The 20300-nt window shown below is 46.5% G+C and overlaps 2 protein-coding genes across 3 annotated transcripts in view; one reads left to right on the top strand and one right to left on the bottom strand.

Moving 5' to 3' along the window:
• Positions 1 to 13904, top strand: part of CEP63 (centrosomal protein 63) — a 39752-nt gene extending 25848 nt beyond the window's left edge. For both annotated transcript variants that reach the window (XM_031060358.1, XM_031060359.1), the window contains 11 exons: positions 610 to 729; positions 1557 to 1670; positions 4032 to 4265; positions 4506 to 4651; positions 5381 to 5515; positions 6292 to 6406; positions 8259 to 8456; positions 8640 to 8726; positions 10257 to 10456; positions 10981 to 11269; positions 13387 to 13904. In XM_031060358.1, coding sequence (XP_030916218.1) covers positions 610 to 729; positions 1557 to 1670; positions 4032 to 4265; positions 4506 to 4651; positions 5381 to 5515; positions 6292 to 6406; positions 8259 to 8456; positions 8640 to 8726; positions 10257 to 10456; positions 10981 to 11269; positions 13387 to 13545 — 1797 coding nt within the window. In that variant the 3' untranslated portion in view covers positions 13546 to 13904. The remainder of the gene's footprint in view (positions 1 to 609; positions 730 to 1556; positions 1671 to 4031; positions 4266 to 4505; positions 4652 to 5380; positions 5516 to 6291; positions 6407 to 8258; positions 8457 to 8639; positions 8727 to 10256; positions 10457 to 10980; positions 11270 to 13386) is intronic.
• A 4349-nt stretch (positions 13905 to 18253) lies between these two features.
• Positions 18254 to 20300, bottom strand: part of KY (kyphoscoliosis peptidase) — a 17668-nt gene continuing 15621 nt past the window's right edge. Inside the window, exons 11-12 of the mRNA XM_005425039.1 lie at positions 20030 to 20220; positions 18254 to 19164 (exon numbers count right to left, since the gene is read on the bottom strand). Of these exons, the coding sequence (XP_005425096.1) occupies positions 18254 to 19164; positions 20030 to 20220 (1102 nt within the window). The remainder of the gene's footprint in view (positions 19165 to 20029; positions 20221 to 20300) is intronic.

The raw sequence follows: 20300 nt of genomic DNA on the forward strand, positions 1-20300 counted from the left end.
AGGAGTGATATTTTCTGTTGGCATTCTCCACTCATTGTGAAATACACAGTGTATCTAAGCAGAAAATGACAGATGAAGTGGTGTTGATATTATGGGTAATGGCAATTCTCAAACCTTCCTTCTCCCACTAAGCAGGAGAGTTCTAGTTCCCACCTGAGCTGCACAAATGTATTTTGATCACACAAGATTTACCTGTGTGTGGTGTGGTGGGTGTGCTCCTGTGGGTGAGCAGATCAGCCACAGGTGCTGCTGGGTCTTCCTGGGGCTGGGAACCACCTGTAGAGAGGGGGTTGCTGTGTTCTTGCTGCATTGACAGCTGCCTGTAAACCTCCATCTGATCAATATTTCAGTCATGCTTTAATTATGGTAAGACAGAGCTTTAGTTAAAGCTGCTGATGTCATGACTTCAGTGGCATCTTGCTACTCTCATACAACTCGTGTGTTTTGCTGTGCTGTTGGAATAAAAGACTCATTATCCAAATAGAAGCCTTCACTTGGGAGCTGTGTGGCCTTGATGAGGGCATTGTTTGTGTGAACCACTTTCAAAGGGCTGTTTAATTCTTGCCTTGAGGCCTTGAGCAAAGCTCTCTCTTTCACTATATCCTGCAGTTGTCACGGCTGAGGAGGAGCTATGAGAAGCTGCAGAAGAAAAAAAGAAGCAGAGGAGAAGCTTACAAGGGACAAGAGGAGGACAAGTTTGAATTGAGCCGACTGACCAGGAAGCTGGAGGTATGTGGTGAAAAAGCAAGTGCTGACCAGCTTGTATGTATTAACTGCCTTACTGGGCTTCACTGGTGACTGAACTGTCCACTAGGAAGTGGACAGTGACTCCTGCTTAAGGAGCACTGCCCATCAACTCTCCAGGTGCAGCTCTTCTCAACTGCATGTGTGATAAAGGCAGTTTCGTGTGTTGGGGCCTCTGACTGCACTGCATAAACCTTAATGCTGTTCTTACCCTTAGACTAAATAAAAGGAAGGAGGTACTGGAAGAGTAACTAATTATGTGAATGGAATGAATCCCAGTGTGGGGAGGTTGTATTCTCACTTCTTTGAGGAGGAGGGAGCTACATGTCAAACTTCTTCTCAACCCTGTCTCATCTTCTAATCTTTCTGCTTTGCTGAGCTCAACCCCACTCAGTTTTCTCCTCCTGAGAGATGTGGTAACAACAGACATCTGCCTGATGTAGTATCCAATTTCTGGAGCAGAGATTAGCAGTCAAATTCTGTATTTAATTCTTGTCATCTTGGTGATTTCAGTAGCAGCATGTTTTGGAAGCCAAAGCCAGTCTGAATTGTTAAACCCCTGACAGCAAAGCCATGAAATCAGCCATGAATGTTTTGGCACTTAACATTTGTGAGCTTTACATCAGGTGGGGAAGGAGTGCAGCGAGCACGGTGTGTGAGGGCTCTGCACTGCTGAGCTGCTTCATCAGGTGACTGGCTAATGGTTTCCCTGCTGGGGGAAAGGTGTGAGGATATGGTGGGGAGAGAAGGCAAACATGGATGTGAACTGGAGGGGGATGTACTGCTCCAAGCCACCCCTGCTGTCCTTGCAGGAGTTCCGTCAGAAATCACTTGACTGGGAGAAGCAGCGCCTGCAGTACCAGCAGCAGGTGGCATCGCTGGAGGCGCAGCGCAAGGCTCTGGCAGAGCACTCCGAGCTCATGCAGGTACAATTAACGTGTGCTGGAAGTTTCTGCTTTGTTTGTGGCAGGGAGGGAGAGGCTAATGAAATCTCTCAGGCTCCCATCCAGTTCAGATTGCCATTGAAGTGACTTTTAATGTTCTGGTGGAATAAGGTTTGCTTGTACGAGTGCTGTATGGAGAAAAGGTCTGGAGTCTGTCATCAGAGATTAGATAAACCTTGTGCAGCTCTCCCTGCCATCACTCTGGTTAGCAGAGAAGAGAGTAGGATGCAGATTTCCCTGAGAGGCAGAGACCCCAGCATATAACACTTTAAAATATGTTACATCATGTTGTCTACTTGAAAGCTGTGTACCTGCCAGCAGGTAGATATGTACCTTGTGGGTCCAGCTCAGAGGGTACTGTTGGAAAACAGTCTTCCCCTACAGCAGAGATGTCCATAAAATACTGAAGCAACAGCAGTTTCCAGCCCCCCACCCCTCTTTTTAAGTCTCTCAAAGGCAAAAAGTAGTGGGGCTGCTGTTCTGCAAAGCTGATGGCTCAGTGAATTAGTGGTGCTGCAGCAGAGCAAGATGAATTGACCTAGAGCACAGCTGTGAAGTCACACAGACACAATCACAGCAGACACTGATAAGAAGCTCTTGCTGGGGACTTTGCCTTAATGGGCTCCTGAGTTGCTCTTGAGTGGAAGCTCCTGCGAGGAGGGAGACTGTGATGACAGGATTGAAGCTGGCTCTGACAGGGGCTTTGTGAGAGGCTGACACCAGGAGATGTACAAATGCAGAGAGAGTCCTTGAGCAGAAGGTCTTGCTGCTCTGCTGTCTGTGTGTCGTTGATAGCTCAATTGTTTGGGAACAGATGTGTCCTTGGAGCTCAGGCTGGGACACTGGGGCACAGAGGAACTTGTCTTACTGTGCAGCAGAAAACCAGGAGGCTGGGGAGGTTTTCCCGGAGCTGTATAGGTGCCTTAGGTGCACAGGTACTGTGAAAAGACTGCCTGAATCCTCAGTTGCTTTGAAAAGCCCAGCATGGAAGTGCTAATTTTTTTGCCTTGGACGTTTCTGTACATTTTACGTGCTCAGTTGTCTTTCTAGCACAAGGTCAAGCTGAGATCCATGACCATGGAGTACTTCCCCTCTCTCTCCTTTCATCTGGCATCCACTCAGCTCTTGCAGAGCAGCTTAGGGAAGCCTGAAATTTTCCCTGGTACAGACCACCTTCTGGAACACCTTCAGCCTTTAAAGTCAGCCTTTCCTAAAAACCTGGAATCGTCTGCTGGCCTGGATATTGTGTGGCTGGAAATAAGAGACAGCTTAAATGTTTTCTTAATGTTGAAATAAATGTTCAAGCAGTCTGATACTCTGGCTTCTTGGGTGAGGAAAGGCTCTGCTTTAAACTCTTGGCCCTCTTGATTATCTTTTCTGTCATGACTATTTTAATAATAATAAAAGGCTGTAATCAAAACTATACCATAGCCTTGCAAATGAGCGGTTCTTACAGTTTGTGTAAATCAAACCATGTGATGCTTCTGAAGCTGGCAGGCATTGCTGCTCTTTGAAACTGGGAGGATAGGACTGCTCAAATATTTTGTTTGAGCCTTTAAAAATTCAAAGATTTTATACAGTAAGGGGCTACATGAAGTGAATGTTCCTAGAAGTTTATGTGAGAGCTGGCTTGTTAAATTTCACCAGCTAGCTGTGTGGAAAGAAATGCTATGAAATAAAGTATTGTGCCTATAAATTATAGAGCAGATATTGTCTGCTACTCATACATTCCTTGTAACTTTTTTGTCTGCCATTAGAGCGCTGAAAAATTCAAAGTGAGCACTCCCTCAGGCTGCTGGAACCAGGTATTTACTGCAGAGAGCAAAGCAAATTGGCTGTTACAAACTGGTTTGTTTTGGGGCTGTTTGGTGGTTGTGGTTTTGCAGTTGAGCACCCTGAGCTGCTTTCTGTCCTGGTGTGGAATTAATGCTTGGGTAATCTCTGCCCTGTTTGGTTTACAGACTTTCTTACCTGCAGCCATTAGTCCTGGTCTAGCCTTGAGCTCATGAGCAAAATAATAGCAGGAGGCTTTGTTCTTAGACAAATCATACTTGGGCAGCTGGAGTGATTTCAGATTCTCATTTTCCAGATTCTCTTTGAACTGCTTTTGGAATCAAATGTCTCCCTCTTTTTTCATTTTATTTTTTACTTATTCTATTTGCCTTGGGAAGCTTTATCCATCATGTAACCCTGGAACAATACTCTCCCTAATTCCCTGGAAGGTATTGTTGAGAATGAGAATGTGGCTCATTAGACCAAGAAATCAGTAGCTGTGTTGAATTTAGCTTTGGTAGAACTTTGGTGGTTTTGCAGTTTAGCTCTAGCAGGTGCTTGCTGTTGCAGACCCAGCTGGCCAGTCGGAAGCAGATGCTGGACTCGGTGGAGCTGGCGAGCCGCTCGGAAATCCAGCACTTGAGCAGCAGGCTGGAGAGGGCCAAGGACACCATCAGTGCCAACGAGCTGGAGGTGCAGAGGCTCAGCATGAGGGTGGATGACCTCAGTGAGGACAATCGCATCATTCTGGAAGATCAGCACAGAGTTCAAGAGGAATTAAGACAGTCCAAGACAATGTTAGAGGTCAGTGGAGGAACTCTTAAAAAATCGAGTCTGAAGTGGTGGGAAGGCTTTTCATCCTGGAGTCTGTCTCTTTCTAGAGCCTTTGTAAAGTTCCTGATTAGCATCAAAATTGACTTTGTAGGAATGTGCTGCTCTGCAGTATTTCAAAGGGTCCTAAAAGATCTGATCAACCTCTTGTCACATTGCAACTAACTGGTTTGGTCCATCTTGCAGCAGTCACTCTTTCTACCTCCTGTGCAGGTGCTGCAGGATGAGAAGATGGAACTGAGAGCCACCTTGCAGTCCCAAGAAGATTTCATTAGCAGCTCGAAACTGCACCAGGAACAGTTACAGAAACAGCTGGACAGGATGACTGAAACTCTTCACACAAAAGAACTCCTCATCAGGTAGCATCTGTGCCTTGCTGGTACTTTGGCTCTTCAATCCAGGTCCATGTTCCAGGTTTCTCACTGAGGACAGTAGCAGCATTTTCATGCAGCTGGATCTGTATTGGTTGTATTTAACATAGTGCACTGCAGTTTATCACAAGCACTGCGCTGCCTTGCAGCATTTTTCAATTTGCATTGCTTTTGGAATTAGCAGATAATCAGTGAAGAGCATGGAGGGAATCCACTTTCCTCAGCCGGGTTTCTGGAGGCAGTGCAGGGCTTTTGAGAATGTTTCTCCCAGGCATTTTCAGCCAAGTGCTGGAGGCCTTTCAGGGTTTGATAACATGGCTTATTAACCTAGGTGAAAGTTCTCACTGGTTGGGGCTTGCTCAGGTAACTACATCTGTGACAAAATCATGTTAGCCTTCTGCCCAGGCAGTGTGCAGAGGCTGTTGGGTTCTGGTGGCTGTGTCAGAAGGTTTGGATGTTGGTCACCTACCAGTCTCTGACAGGGAGGCCAACATCAAAATAAAAGATAGTCTTTTTCAGTCAGCCTTAACTCAAGCAGGGGCTGTCATCCAGCTGCTGTGTTTGCTTACTCACACTGCACACAGTGGTCACCTGCTTTTTGGTGCTGTGTATTTTTCAGAGAACTCCAGCAGTTATGTTCCCTGTACCAATGAACTCAGACATGTTTCTGTGCTGTTATTCTGTGCATGTTTCTGTAAAGCTGCTATTTCTGTGTAGGGCCTTGGAGGAGCGCTTGCAAGGGAAGCCATTGTCCTCTGCAGGGCTGGAGCTGGAGCAGGTGCTGCTGCAGCTGGATGTTGCCCAGAAGAAGGAGCAGCACTTGCAGTCAGAGGTGACTCGTCTTGAGAACAGGTAACCCTCTGCTTGCTCCCTCTGCAAGTGCAAGTAGTCTTGGATAATAACACAGCACCTAATTGTGTTCATCAAGTTAACTAGTGATGTTTGTAGGCTTGTTTTAAATATCAAAGGGCCAAAGAAATCAAGTGCAATTCATTTTGCAGGGTAATAGTGACTGCTTTGCTAATTGGTTGGCTGCCTTTCTCTGCACATGGTGGGTGTTCTCAGGGTTCCAGCTTCCTTAGGCTGAGCACCTTTACTGAGGCTAAGGAGTCTTTGTTAGACAGCTGGTTAGAACCAGATCCAGACCTTCCTGTGAAGTGAGGGTTATAAACAAATCTGTCCAGAGAGATTGGGGGCTCCCTGTCTCTGGAGGTACTCAAGACCAGGCTGGATGGGGGTTGAGGCAACCTGGTCCAGTTGAAGGTGTCCCTCCCCATGGCAGGGGGTGGAATGAGTTGAGCTTTAGGGTCCCTCCCAACCCAAAGCATTTTGTGATTCTATGATTCCTCTCCAAGTTTGTGGTTTTCAGACTTGTGTTTACATATAAATTTTGTAATCTTACTTTGTAAATAAACAAGCAAGAAACAGTTGTTATCTGTTAGATGAGCTTCCTGATCTCTTGTGAAATGATTTTGGAAAACAAACCCAGAGGATTGGTAAGGAACTTGTAGGCTGAGTTTAGTTTCTGTTGTAATGGACATAAAGGACTGCCTGGAAGATCAAAGTTTCTCTGACCATTTCCTCCTCCTTGGGTTATTCTAATCTATACTTTTGCATTTGGCACCCAGCCTGGTGTCTTCAAATGCCAGGTGTGTGCAGCTGAGCGAGGAGCTGGGGGAGAATATCAAAGAGCTGCAGTCCCTGGAAGAAGACCAGACTGAGTCAAGGGCAGAGATTAAAAAGGTAACATGGCTTTGTTCCTGGGGAGTGGGATGGCAGTGGTGGGGTGAGCTGATCCCTGTGTGCCAGTGCCTCAACAGTGGCACCAGGGCAGGGCTGCTGGCAGGCAGGGATCTGCTGGAGGTAAGGAGCACACCTGGCAGAGGAAGGGTTGAGAGGACACCTGTGTGCAGGTGTCTGAACCTGGCTTTGTGAGCATCTCCTGGGCCTCCCCCAGTACTTCTGTATGCTTGATACTGATGCTTGACTTACTGCTGGAGGGGAAAATATGCAAAGAAATTAAGGTCTAGAATTCTGAGTTTAAGCCTGATACAGGCTCCCAGCAGGATGAAGAGCAGAGGAGGAGTGAGTTTGCTGTAATATGTCCTGTCACACTTGAGGCAGGACTTCAAATGTGTCCTGGTCCCTGTGTGAATAAGGGAGTGTGTTTCAGGCTGGATAGCTGGGCATGAGGGCAGGGGCTGGGAGGAATGGAGCAGCTCACCTGCCCCGAGGGGCTCACCCCAGAGCTCTGAGCACCCAAGGGGGGCAGGCCCTCCACTAGCTTGGCTCTTCATAATGGTCTGCATCAACTCATGTGAGAGCTTTCACTGGAGCCTGGTAGAGTGGAAGCCTCATTGAACCTGAGTGAAAAACCTCACTTGTGTGGAAATCCTTCATCCTTTATTCTGAACATACAGAGGTGCAGATCTTGCCAGAGATGTGTGCTTGGTTACACATCTAAACAGCCACACAGTAAATGAATCTCCCACAGGCTGCTGGGGAGGAGGGAGAGATTTATGAAGGCTGTTTCTGTTTTATATACTTGGGAGGCATTGAGGTGACATGGAGATAAATCACCATGTGAACGGTATTTACATGGGTAGGCAGAGATCATCTGGTTCAATTTTCTAAAATGCTTGTAATTCTCAGAAAAATCCTGTGTGTTTGGGTGGTTTATATTTCTGACTAATGGAATGGAGTCCTGGGGAAGGAATTATGCTGCTGTTGGTCTGTCGTGCCACTGAATAAATATTAAGTGTGCCTACAAGCATATTGTATGTGGTGCAGGTCTGCCACCTCAAAAAGCATTGAATAAACCAAGATAAGGTATGGAAAAAGATGGCCATAAAGGATGGAGTGGTTTTTATACAAGCAACAGCTGAATGGAATAGGACTTAGCAAACTGGAAAAGAGATAAATGAGATTGAATGGACTGAAAATAAAATCATGCCTGTCATGTGGAAAGTAAATAGGGAATGATTATTCTCTCATCATGCAGGGCCTAGTGGTCATCACACAGAGTTAGGAAAACAAAGAGATGTATTTTTACCCTGTGCATAGCTGGCTGGTGGAAGTTTGCCATGGGAAGCTTTAGTTGCTACGAGCTAACATTGATTCAACTCTAATATTGATTCAAAAGACTTAGGGCAAATTAATTCCTGGAAGAAAAAGCCAGCTTGAGCTATTTAAAGTTACCATATTTAAATGGTATCTTCAAATACCCCAGGAAGGCAGAGTGGCCAATTGCAGGGTTATATTTCCCAAGGGTTACTGTGCTTCCCCAGTCATGGTGAACCTTTGCCTACAGAGGTTGAATGATGAGCTGAAGAGGCTGTTGGTTTGATAAATTGTGGGTTTTCTCAAGTACCTCATGGCATGAAACTTCTTTCCAGTTGGCAGTGTGTGGTGTGGGAGGGGATTGGGATGAGGTGGCTCTCAATCAGGAAGGACAAGCACGTGCAGAGGGTTTGTTACAGAGAGCCTTTTTGTTTTCCAGGACTGAGATTTCACATTCCCATGTGCAATACTTTTGCTTTTTTAGCTGAAACATGTTTTAAAAGCTCATTAATGATGTGTGCATGTCTTCCTCCAGCTGAAAGACCAGCTCTCTCAGGCTGAACAAATGCACAGCAGTGAGCTGGAGGGGATGAAAAGGGAGATCTCCAGGCTGACCCAGGAGCTGCAGCAGCGGGACATCACCATTGCATCGGCGAGCGGCTCCACCTCAGACCTGGAGCAGCAGCTCAGAGCAGAGATTGAAAGAGCAGAGAGGAAAGCAGTGGAGCACAGGGTAAAAAAGGCACAAGACTCTTATGCTATCTGTTTAAGGGATCTGAAGGCTTGGAACACCATCCTGGGTTTTAGCTACATTAGTAATTTCCTTCTATCTTTAGCCTCTGTACAAAAGCTGGGGGTGTTATGGGCCTGCATTGTGTTCTTTTTCTGAGCTTGTTGGTTGCCTCTGTCTCCTCAGGTAATTCTGGTCCAGCTGGAAACCTTGAGGCTGGAAAACCGTCATCTCTCAGAGATTTTGGAAAAAACAGAGTGTGGTAAGCTGAAGGTATGAGGTTTTGAGGACCAGGAGCTGGGAAGGGGCTAGCCTTGTGTACCTGCCTGGAAATAGTCAGAGTCTTTGCCCAGGCCTCTCAAAATGGGGAATAGAGCTCAGTGAACTTTAAACCCAAGCAAAAGAGGCAATTTGAGAGGAAATAAGGTGCAGAAATATCAAGCATTTGTTCAGTCAGAGAGTGGTGAAGAGAACTACAGAAGCAGCCATAATTTCCATGTCTTCTCCATGGGCTTTGGCCCACGTTTTTTAGTACATTTCATTACGCTTCCATTTTAAGCCAGTTTACCTCAAACCTTTGATTCTCAACCTGTGATGTCCTTTTGACCTGTCTGAGAGCTGTAACTGCTCTGGCCCTTGAAATGCTTGGGGTGAGAGTGTGTTCTCCCCTAGTGAGGAGCCATTCAGCAGGGCCCTCCTTTGCTCTCCATGAGGGGGATGCAGACTGGGAATATGGGCTGGATGTGTTGGGGCAGTGTTCTTGGAAAGAGCCCTGTGGTGGGCTCCTACAGCTGAACAAAACCTCCAAAACTCCTGAGGCAGAGGGGAGAAGAGGAGCCTGCATGGCAGAGGTGCAGCTTTGGCAGAAATAACGAGTTGGCTCATTTTGTGAAGGAAGAAGTGGCTGGTTTGCAAGTTCTGTCTCAACTTAAGCAGAATGGCTGCTTCCCTGTAGGGGGCAAGGGCTGGATTCAGACAGCTGAGAAGCTCATGAGAGTATGTCAGAGCTTTTATCCTGTTAGATCTGTGGGAAGGAAATACCTCTTAGTATTAGTTTGGGGTGATTGTCAAATGTGCCAAGTTCCTGGGAAAGTGCTGAACAGAAGCCTGTGGCTGGTGAGATGGATTAAAAGCACAGCTTTCTGGAGGGCTGGTTTGAAACTGAAATAACTTAAGGCCCATTACTTTCTGCTTGAAAAGTGCCTGGTGGCTTTTGCCTGTGTGAATTCCCAAAAATGTGGCAGCAGTGTGAAAAGCAGGAAATCTTCCTTAAAAAAAAAGCCCTACAGCCCTAAGGCACAGGAGCTGGATCTTGGCCTGGCAGTCCTAATGCATATTTGGAAAGGCCTTAGATACTGAGCTGATGAGAATTAATTAAGCATCTAAATTTAATAGAATTGGCAAAAAGCAAGTGGGAATGTCACAGGGATAGAAGCAGTGGAAATTATACTCACCTGGCCTAGTAAAAAGAAGATGATGGGAAGAAGCAAGTTGTTCAGAGTTTCAGAAAGGCCAGAGGCAGGTACATCTGGGCTATCCTAGGTCCATGTTTTCCCGTTCTAAAAGGAATCCAGTGGTGAGAGAGACTGACCATCCCAGGCAGATCAGCCTAGTGAATCTGGATGAAGACCCAGTAAGGTATATGTATAATTAATTTTCTCCTAGGAAAGTCTTGAAGGTTTTGCCAGTCAGAGTGAGGTTGGGGTTATGCCTTAAGGAATCTCTAGCTGGCCTTTGCTCTGGATGTGACTGTGGTATCCTGCAAACCAGAACTTCTGACTTCTGCCCTTCTTTGTCTGTTAGGGGGGTGCTGGCACCCTGAGAGCACTCAGGGAGGACTACACTGCTGAGCTCCAGAAATTAATAGCTGAGAACCAGCAGCTGCGGAAGGACCTCGCAGAGACCAGGGCAAAACTGGGGGTCACTGCACAGGTATGCCCAGGTGAACCTGAGGGCATGGCTCAGCAGGGGCAAGGCGGAGAGCCCAGGGATGTACAGCACAGGTGAGTGACCCCAGGGATGCTGCTTCATCAGGGGGAAGGAGAGCAGAAGGTGTGGGGATGTTTAAGGGCATGCTGGGTGTCTCTCCAGTGCATTGTGTGTCTGGGAGAACACAAGGACTGGTTGGGAATCTGCCTTTGTGCCTTAAGCAGTGCAGTAGCTTTGAGTCCCAGCTGGTTTGTGTTCTGCAAAGCCAGCAGTGTTTGTCTTTTGTCTGCCTTTGCCTCTCTTTGGAGCAGCAGTCTGTGCTGTTTTTGGTAACAGGATTAGATGTGGCCCAGGCAGCTGTGTTCCTTTCTGTTGCTGTGCTAGGATGTGCAGGCTGTGGTTTTTGATATCTACAGTAGCAGAAGAGAGAGAGAATTCCACAGGGACTGAATGTGTGTCTGGAAGTGCTATGGAAACAAGTTTGGATTGCCAGGGCTGTTAGTAACATCTATGTTAATTGTTGCCTCTTGTGTGAGTTTTTGCTGGAGTTCAGCTGCTAAGAGACAAACTCAGTTCTGTGCTCAAACCTGCCTTCCAGGGAAGCACAGCACAAGCAGGATGAACACACAGGGAGGACACATCTGCAGCCTGACAGGACTGCTCAGCATCATCACAGGGACTCCCAAAGGTGTGGGGCTGCAGAAACAGGAACTGTGACCCCTGAGATGGGTGAGCCACCCTCCCAGAGCAGCAGCAAGAACTGCAGGGAGTCACGTGCCTGGCTGGGAATGGAGTCTGTGCTTCATGTGGTGCATGAAAACAAAGATTTTGCAGATGAAGCATCTAAGCAGCCTGCCTTAAATCATCACAGAGAATCTGTGTTTTTGGTAAGCAGTGTACAGGAGCTACTTGCTGCTCAACAGCTGAAAATAGAGCTGGGTTCTTATCTGGCAAAAGGGGATGGGCATTTGAATGCATGACCTAACTGCATGTTGTGTGTGATCCTCTAAGTAAATCAAATGTTAAACAGGGAAGGAAAGCCACTGCTGGATGGGTAAGACTTGGCCAGGAAGATCCATATAGAGGCTCTTCAGAACTCCTTGGAGAACAGCTTTGTGTTTGTGTGCTTGCTAAGTTAATTCCAAGAGCTCATGGTGCTGTACCTCAGTGTGTACCAGAATCTGCTCCTGTCCCCTCAGAATTCTGCTTCAGCTTTTGGCTTGGGCCTGTAGTAGAGGCTCAGAGTGGATGTGGAGTGCTGAGTATGTCAGTATTTCACAGGCTCTGGGTGGCTGGTTGCTGCACATCTGTAGAGCACAGGGTGAGTTTTACCCCTTTTCAAACAGGCTGCAGCAGTCAGCACACTGAACTTAAAGCTGCTTATGCTTGCAGATGACAAAGCCTGAAATCCCTGCTTCACTGCACAAGGGGAGCCTGCTCTTTTTCCCAGTTGCTGATGGTATTTTTTTCATCAGGAGCAGTGTTAGCACTTTCTCTGTCCTACCTCAGCTCAGTTGCTGAAGCAAGTTACAAGAAAACTGACCAACATACAGAAAATTTGCACTGAATCACTTCTTCCTGTCATGTTTAGGGAGGGGAGAATGGTGAGCACTGGTCCTTGCTCCAGATGTGTTGCCCTAGCAGTGTTCAGAGCAGTTTCTCTTCTGTTTTTGCATTGATAGCAGTGACAACTATTAGCTATCTTTTTGTAGGAGTCCAGAGAAGAGGCTCAAAGGCTAATGCACAGATAAGTGGAGGCTTGCCAGATCTTTGATGAGGTTTATGACCAAGAACAGGTCTTGATTTTTCAAGACTAAAATAGCTTGTGCACATACCCAGAGAACAGTGTTGGGAACTTAGGGAACTACAGTATTGTGAATGGAAACTCTTCAGGTTGCAAGACTGGACCCAAAGTGTGAACAATTCCCCTTTAGGGCCTGAGAAGCTCTAGGGCTTGATGTTTAATAGAAGAGAATGGGCTGCTTTTTATTCTGAGAGGTAGAAATAAGATTTCTAAGGAAATGCAGATATTTCTCCTGGTGTTGACTGGGTCAGGCTCCAGTGTCTTTAAATCAATTCCTTTAGCACTAAGAGAGCAGAACTCCCATCAGTAGGCAGTAGTGGGGTGGGAGAGATTTGCTTGTTGTCTGTAGCCTTTTTTGTTTCCCTTTGTTCCTGGCTGTTGACAAGACCTGAAAACCACGAGACTCCAGGATTTGGAAATAACCAGTTCTTTTCTCTTGCCAACACACTGAGACAACTTGTCTGTAATGGAAAGCAGCCCCTTAGTAACCTTAATATTTCACGTGCCAGCCCCTGTGCACGAGGCTTCTCTTCATCAACTTGTACATTAAGCCTGGTTTACAGTGTTGTTTTTGTAAGTTAATAACTTGTGGGTAAGTGATGTGAGGAGCAGGAATAGTTGTTGACTGTAAAGGAAAGAATCTGGACTAGCTTGTTGGCCATTGCTGGCTGGACTGAAGTGCTGTTCTGTGAGCTGCAATGGGAGTTTGGCCTGTACTTGCCTGTGGGATTGTACCAGGAGCCTATTACTTCAGGGAAGAAGAGGAGGTATATGAAAGAAAGCAGAGATATTCCCAGTGGGGAATATATGGTAAAAAAAACCAGTCTGGCAGTGCTTTCCCTTCCCTGGACCCAAACTCTGAGGGGCTCCCACTCACTGGGATTTTTATGGAGACAAGGAGCAGGATGATGTTGCACCAGCACCCAGGGAAAACTCCTTGGTATTCTGTAGTGACCTTCTCTAGCTGTGATTTTTGAGTAGTGATTTTTTGTCAGTCTTGGCTTCGTGCAGCAATCGTTGCTGGCTATTGGGAGGGACGTGACCTGTGATGCAAGTATGAGACCTGAGTGCTTAGTCTGCCCATTAGATGGAAATGAGCCCTCTAGGAGCATGTTCAGTGGTGTGGTTTGAAGATCAGTGGTGTTTCTGGCCAAAACTTGGAATGAAGGAATGCCTGATAATCCCTTTGTTTCCCTTTAGTGCCCCTTGCCTACAGCTTCTGTGGGATCCATTGCTGCACGATACCTGGAAGATGAAGAAGTGAGATCCCAGCACATCCTGGAGTGCCTAAATGCTCACATTGAGGAACTGAAAAAAGAGAGTGCAAAGATAGTGAGACGATTTGAGCACCAGGAGTAATGTTCCTTGTGGAATTGGAATGCTGGTTTCCTTATGTGCTTCCAAACTGTGACTGGGAAGGTGCCTGTATCCAGCTGGGATTGGAGCTTGAGTGAGAGGCCACGTGTCCCACTTGGAGCTGAATCAGCAGGATGGGAGTTGAGGAAAAGGAGCTCCTGTCTCCATGCTTGCTCTGATGAGGGGTGTTACACCACAAACATTTTAATCAGCTTGCCATAGGTCAGAGAGCTGCATCACAGCTGTGTGCTCACTCACAAAGTTGATGGTATTTTTTAAAAGCAAAACATTTCCTAGTTTTTATGTATTTAAAGTATATTTTATACATGTAAAAGCATTGAAATAAATCAGAATGGCAAACACCTCTTTTCTTGTTTATACAAATACATAAAGTGACTCTTGTGCCTTATATTCTCTTCTCATCAGGAACTTGGATCAATACCTTTTCCATCACAGCACAGCTATGTTCTTCGAAGAACAGGGAATAAAATTCCTCTTTCCTTTAGGCTATCTGCATTTTTTCTCAGTTAATTTGCCCTTAGTGGAATTTCTTAGTATTTCCTGGTTCTTGTAGCTTCTGCCCTTTCCAATTTGTGTAGTATCCTGTGTCTTTATCTTGCTATACAGGATGCTTGAAGTACTGCAGGATAGCTGAGGAATGAGTGGCTGAATTCTGGATGTGGTCATGGCTCTTGGAAAAGAGAAATAGGAATGAGAAATGACACTGGGTGGGAGGAGAACCCACAAGCAAGTGAGGTTCATCCACATGTCATTGCAGCTGCCATGTGAGCTGGTGCCAGCCTGGGTTGAATCTGGACAGTCCAGTGGAACTGCTGCATCAAAATACATCTGTGACCTCTTTTGGGGAAAATACTCAGTCTTTCCTCGAGGGAAGTAAGTTGTTAATGAGTGAACAGGACCTATTCCCTATGGACTTGTTTTCTTTTGGGTCTCTACAGTGCTCCTGTGGCTGAGTCTTTATGGTCTTTGTGCAGGCAAATCTTGTGATAAGGACATTCCATGTCCATAAGTTTCCTGTTCCTTTCCATCAGCTTCACCTTGTCTTAGAGCAGCTTAATGCTGTCAGGGAACAGGAATTCAAAAGCATCACGTACACAGAGCCCAACCATTGTGTCAGACAGGTGAGTTCAGCCAGGGGGGGTGCCTGGCTGCAGACTGGGACTGCACTTGGGCATGCACCTCTGCATCCCAGAGTTTAGAAATGTTCCAATCCAAAAGTCCTTGTGTTTTGGCTTTCTTGAGGAGTTCCTTGCATGAGAATAAAACCTTCAAATCCATTCTGGATTCTCATTGTGCAGCTTTGGTGTTGAGGTGCTGAACTGGCCCCAGCTGGAGCTGGACTGTGGTCATCCAGCACTGGCCTTGGATCCTCTGTAGAGCTGTCCATGGGTGTTTTTGGAACATCCTCCCTGTCTGTCCAGATCTCACGTAAGGACTTGTTGGGCGTGGGGCATTTTGATAAGATCTGAACAGGAGAATGCACCAAACTGTTTCCTCTTTGCAGATGAACCTATAGATGCACTGAGTGTGAGATATGCCAGAACCCTTAGAGATCCCTCACAGCCTTCAGTGAGGCCACCAATTTAATTTTTAAATGATACGTGGCAAGTAGTATTGTATTTCCTGATGATTTCTCAAACTAGTTACTGAGTGTTGCATCATGCTGTTGGTGTTTTCAGCAGTTCAGGAGACATTTTGCCTTGTTTCTGATGTGCTCTTCCATATCCCTTCAGAGATATTTGGCAGTTCATGTTGGCAGAAGGGAAGAGCAAGACTGAAGATGATCCATTTGCTTAATTAGCAGCTATAATCCTACAGTTTTATCAATTTCTAATACCTGTAATAAGCAGCTTCATTCAGGGACAATTCATTCATCAGCTTCATTCATCTAAAAATTTGAACTAATGTAACTAAAGTAGCATCTGCAGCAGGGGAACTGCTGAGTTACTTCCCTATGTTGGTGTGTGTGTGCTTTGTCTTTCCCCCTTTCTGTCATTGCAGATACCCTGAGAGAACTGAGAAGTCTGTTCCAGAACTGTTCTCCTGGTGTTGGAACCTTGGCTGCACTAAAGAATGTGCATTTTTTATGAGGAGGAGGAGAAGGAGCTGTGTTTATCCTGGAGGGAGGTGTCACAGCAAGTGCAGACTTCTGAGGTTCTTTTATCTGGGGCTGCAGGGTTTCTCAGGCATTGTCTGCCTTTGCAGTGTCAAAGCTCCCTTGGAATAATCACCTGGCCCTGGAAACTTTATAATTAATGAAGCTGGAGAGGGGGTTTGTGTCTTTGAACTTATGCCTTCAATAGCACTAAAGAATTTCTTGCACACTTGCAGGGCAGAGCCAATGTTTGTTTTTTGATTGAGACAAAAGTGTGGAACTGTATTTGCAGCACTTCCTTTTGTACATCTGTAGAGTGGGAGGCTGTGCAGGCTTCATCTGTCTTTAGTGTGTTACAGATGTTCTGCTGTGGATGTGACAATGCTTGACGGTCACTCATTACCCTGAGAGGTTAAAGAATCTGGGACTCTGTAGATGTGTGGAATTGCAGGTGCCTGGGTTTTGCAGACTTGGGTTGCAGGAACAGGGAATACTCCACGAGGTTGTGCTAAGTAGGGGGCAATAAACTGTTCTCTTTGCTCTCTTGGGGTGAGTTTTTGTTCCCCCTGCCATCTTGAGACAGAAATAGAGTTTAGAGAGAGGGCTTGTGGAAGTGAGTCTTTGAGACAAGGAGCAGGGACCGCGTTCATAGCAGTGTCGCCTGCAGAGAGGCTTTACCAAAGTGTCTGTTTGTGTGCTTGTGTCTATTTGTGAACATCAAATGTGTGGTTCCATGAACAGTGTCTGTACTTTGGTATCCTTGACCCTGTTTGGTGGAAGAAGTTGTTTTCTTTAGTCACTAAACTCTCTGGGATGCTTTCTTATCCTGCCATTGTAAGAAGTAACGTACTTGACTGGATCAGCTTGACCTGCGAAATGAAAACTACTGCAGTGTATCCTCCTTGATCTGAAAAGTGGGATCTGAGAAAAAAGAACCCTTCTGCCAGGCACCAAAATAAACCAGGACTGTCTGTGCTGACAGACAATACTTGCTTTAGCCTTCAAGGTCCTTAGGCAAACAAAAGATCTGCCTTGCATCTGTGCTGCTCAGTCTGTGCTGATGCCCAGGGAGTGGGAGCCTGCTGGGCTCCACGGCTTGTGAGTGTTCCTGCAGGGAGGAGCTGCTGCCACCAGTTTTTGAGGGCAAAGACCCTGAGCTGTTTAGGGGAGGACTTAAAACCTACTTTTATGTTGCATATGGAGCCTCTTGTTGCCAAGTACAAAAAGACCCCGAAGCTTTGCTGTGCTCCCAGCTTACCCTGGAGTAAGCCCTGTTAGCTTACATGTGGTGTTTATGCTTGCAGCTCCTGTCTGTAGCAGCCTGCATCCTCACAGAGAGTGCTGATCCTGGAATCTGGCTGCAGGTACTTAACCTGCTCAAATGGGATGCTAGGGCCGAAGGAGTAATGTAGGAGTGAGCCTGCTACAGGTGGGCAGCCCTGTGAGTAATTCCTGCCACCCAGTCACTGAGGAGGGAATGTAGGAATAACCCACCTCTTTTGCATGCAAAATAAAGCAGCTTTAGGAAGAGAATCCATATTGTTTGGTCAATGAAACAGAGTGCAAAAACATAACAAGTTTATTTTCAATTCAAGCTCAAACATAATACCTCTTGGGTCATGCTAACGCTCACAGGCACCTGAATCAGTTATGAAAATGTTGCTCCATCTCAGGATGTGCAGTTGTGGTGGGATTCAGTAGAAGCCCCTCTTTGCCTTGTGCATGGAGGTGTTTTCCAAGAGTACAGCACCAAATGGTTTGTTACATGATAATAATGTCACTCAGCCTGCTGTCCCATGTAACTCCATCAGTTTATAGCTGCAGTATTGCATAGACAGGTTGGAGGAAGGAGTGATTTCTGAGAACTTTATTCTCATTTTTACTGTAATTTTCCTTATGGAAACACCTATATGCTTTGGATATAATTACAGCAGAAAAAGTCTCTACAATACTCTAATATAAAAAGGTAAAAATGATTTTGTTGATTGTATTTAAGAGTCAGTGTAAAAAGTATTTTTCCAGTATTATTGAAATCTGTAAGACAGTGAAGTGCACAAGGAAACTTCATGTTTTATCTTCTTCCTAACTCTTCTCTCTCCTCGGATGTATTTTGCAACTTGACTACAGTTATAATGAAAGTTGGTTTAAATATCCTGAAGTTCCTCATGTCCAATGTTGCTGCTCAAAACCAGGGTACACTTTCTTCATCCTGCCCCACAACTAGGTGAATTCTTGGAGTAGCCCTCGTAAGACTTTTCTTATGGTCCGTAATGTGGAAACCAGCAATCCCTGCTGGCGCAGAATGCCCTGCAGACAGTTGGTTTTCATCTAAATATTTGTCTGGACAGTGTTACTGAAATGTAGGTGATGGTTTTATCTCATGTCTTCCACTGCTGCTCCTTTTTTTAACAGGATTTTCTGCTTCCTTGACCATCTTTGAGCCTGCAGTCTGGCAAAAGCCTGCAAGTGTTGTCCTGCATTTGTTGAAAGAACAGATTCGGTTGAGAGAATGAGCAATCTCCTAAAGGTGTGCTGGTTTGGGGCATGTTGGGGAGGTCGGTTCATGCAGGTGAGTGAAAGAACAAGGAGTGGGTGTTACTGGGTCTCAACTTCGTATTTGAGGACGTGTGAGTAGAAGCTGTGGTTGGCGTTCTCGTGCACCATCACAAAGACCTCTCTGCACCCCGAGGTGTTGCAGGTTCCCTCCCAGCAGTCCTTGTTCTGGGTCAGAGGGTAGGTGTTCTCAGCCTGGACCAGCACCTTGGCAACGCCGTGCATTTTGAGTTTGAACTGCACGTTGCGGTTCGCCGGCAGCAGCCCTGAGAGCGGCTCCAGGATCTCATAGTCTTGCAGCCACTTGGTGTAGCTCTGGGGGAAGGCTGGCCACTTCACCTCCGTGTTCAGGCACCTGATGAGGTAGTTGAAGATGTAATCATAATTACCAGGGTCTGACTTCTTCTTGGAGTAGATTTTGAGCACGAAGTTCCCTGCGTGCGGGAGATGGACCTTGAGCTCGATCTGGTTCCTGCGGTGGATCTGCAGCACGTGCCGCCTGCCCATGTCCTCGCTGAGGCTGCTGCTGCTGTCAGTGTGCAGCGAGGTCAGCACGCTGATGTCCTTGCTCAGGGTGAAGGTGAGGGAGCAGCGCCCGTCGTTGGTGTGTATGATGGGCTGGCTGTGGGATGGCCGCAGGAAGCCCTGGCGCTCGGAGAACCAGCTGGGCCCCACGGGCTGGTGCAGCTCCTTGGGGAAGCGCATGGCCTTGTCCACGGACTCGCACTCCACCACGTACTCCAGCACGCACTTGTAGACATCATCCACAGCCTCAGCCTTGGAGGGCTTGGCAAAGATCTCCAGCTTGTGGCTCCCTGTCTTCTGTGGGAAGATATCCAGCTCCATTCCGTGTCTTTTCAAAGTCATCAAACCGTGTTCATCTGTTCCCTTCAGCTTAAACATAAATAACGTGCCAGAACGGCAGTCCACGGACACAGAGGCTTTTCCATTTACTGGGGAATACAAAAGAAAAGAGGCTGCATAGGAGTGTCAATACAGTTTTTACCCTAACGTACCCCCTGTTCTGGGAAGGTTAATCTGGCCCAATAAGTTTCTCTAGAGGTAAAACCAAGAGCTGCAACTGGCAGGTCACAGCTCGTCATCTGTCTGCTTAGACCAGTGTCCCTCAGAAAGAATGAGAGTGGCCTTTATTTGGGAGATGTGCATTTATCCTGTTCTGATACACCCTGACATGGAGCTGTGGTCTGCTAGAATGTGAAAGCCTGTGTGAAATATAAATGAAAGTACCGTCAGGCCAGATTGGATGGGGTTTGGGGCAACCTGGTCTAGTAGAAGGGGTCCCTGTCCATGGTGGGGGGTTGGGATGAGATGGGCTTTAAGGTTCCTTCCAACTCAAACCATTATGGAATTCTGTGATCGTGAAGGGCTGAATTAGAGGTGATTAGACCTGATTGCCAGCCCAGTAGCTGCTTCCAGGAGCTTCAAATTGCAGGAACTCTCCAGTGTGTAGATACGAGATTAATCTACCTCCCTGTGAGCCTGTTCCCAAACAGCTTGAAGTCTTCATTACATCCTAAAATGTTGATGTCCATAAGTTTTAACTCTGTTTTTAGCATTCACAAATTAGCCATCCAGTCAAATTCCTGCAGGTCTTGAAAAAATCCAAGGGAGGGGGTTTTAAATGTGCACCTTGTTCAGTTGTGGCACCTGAGTGGTTTTATGTTAAAAGAGCTGCTGGACTCACTCAGGTTGCTCAGGATTGCCTGAAGAGGTGCAGAGTGGTGTGTGTTGGGTGTGGGAAGAGGCACATGTGGGAAGATGCACATGAGGGCAGATGCTCCATGGCCTCTCCGTTACCTGTTCGGATGATTGGAGTGTCCGGGCGCGCGGCCAGCAGCCCCAGCGTGTAGAAGTTGCTGTTGTGCAGCATGTTGTTCTCAAACTCCTTCAGCGTCAGCGTGGGCTTAAGGAGCTGCCAGTTACTGTTATCTGGGAAGTGATTGTTAATGAACAGGGCCGGGTGAGTCAGAAAGTAAAACTCATTGTACCTGGGAGAAGGGAGAAATTAGGGAAAATGAGTAATTACAAACAGGGAATTCTTCCCCAGCACAGTGGTGGTGGTTTCAGC

This window comes from Geospiza fortis, unplaced genomic scaffold (genome assembly GCF_000277835.1).
Source record: "Geospiza fortis unplaced genomic scaffold, GeoFor_1.0 scaffold118, whole genome shotgun sequence".
Classification (NCBI taxonomy): Eukaryota; Metazoa; Chordata; class Aves; order Passeriformes; family Thraupidae; genus Geospiza; species Geospiza fortis.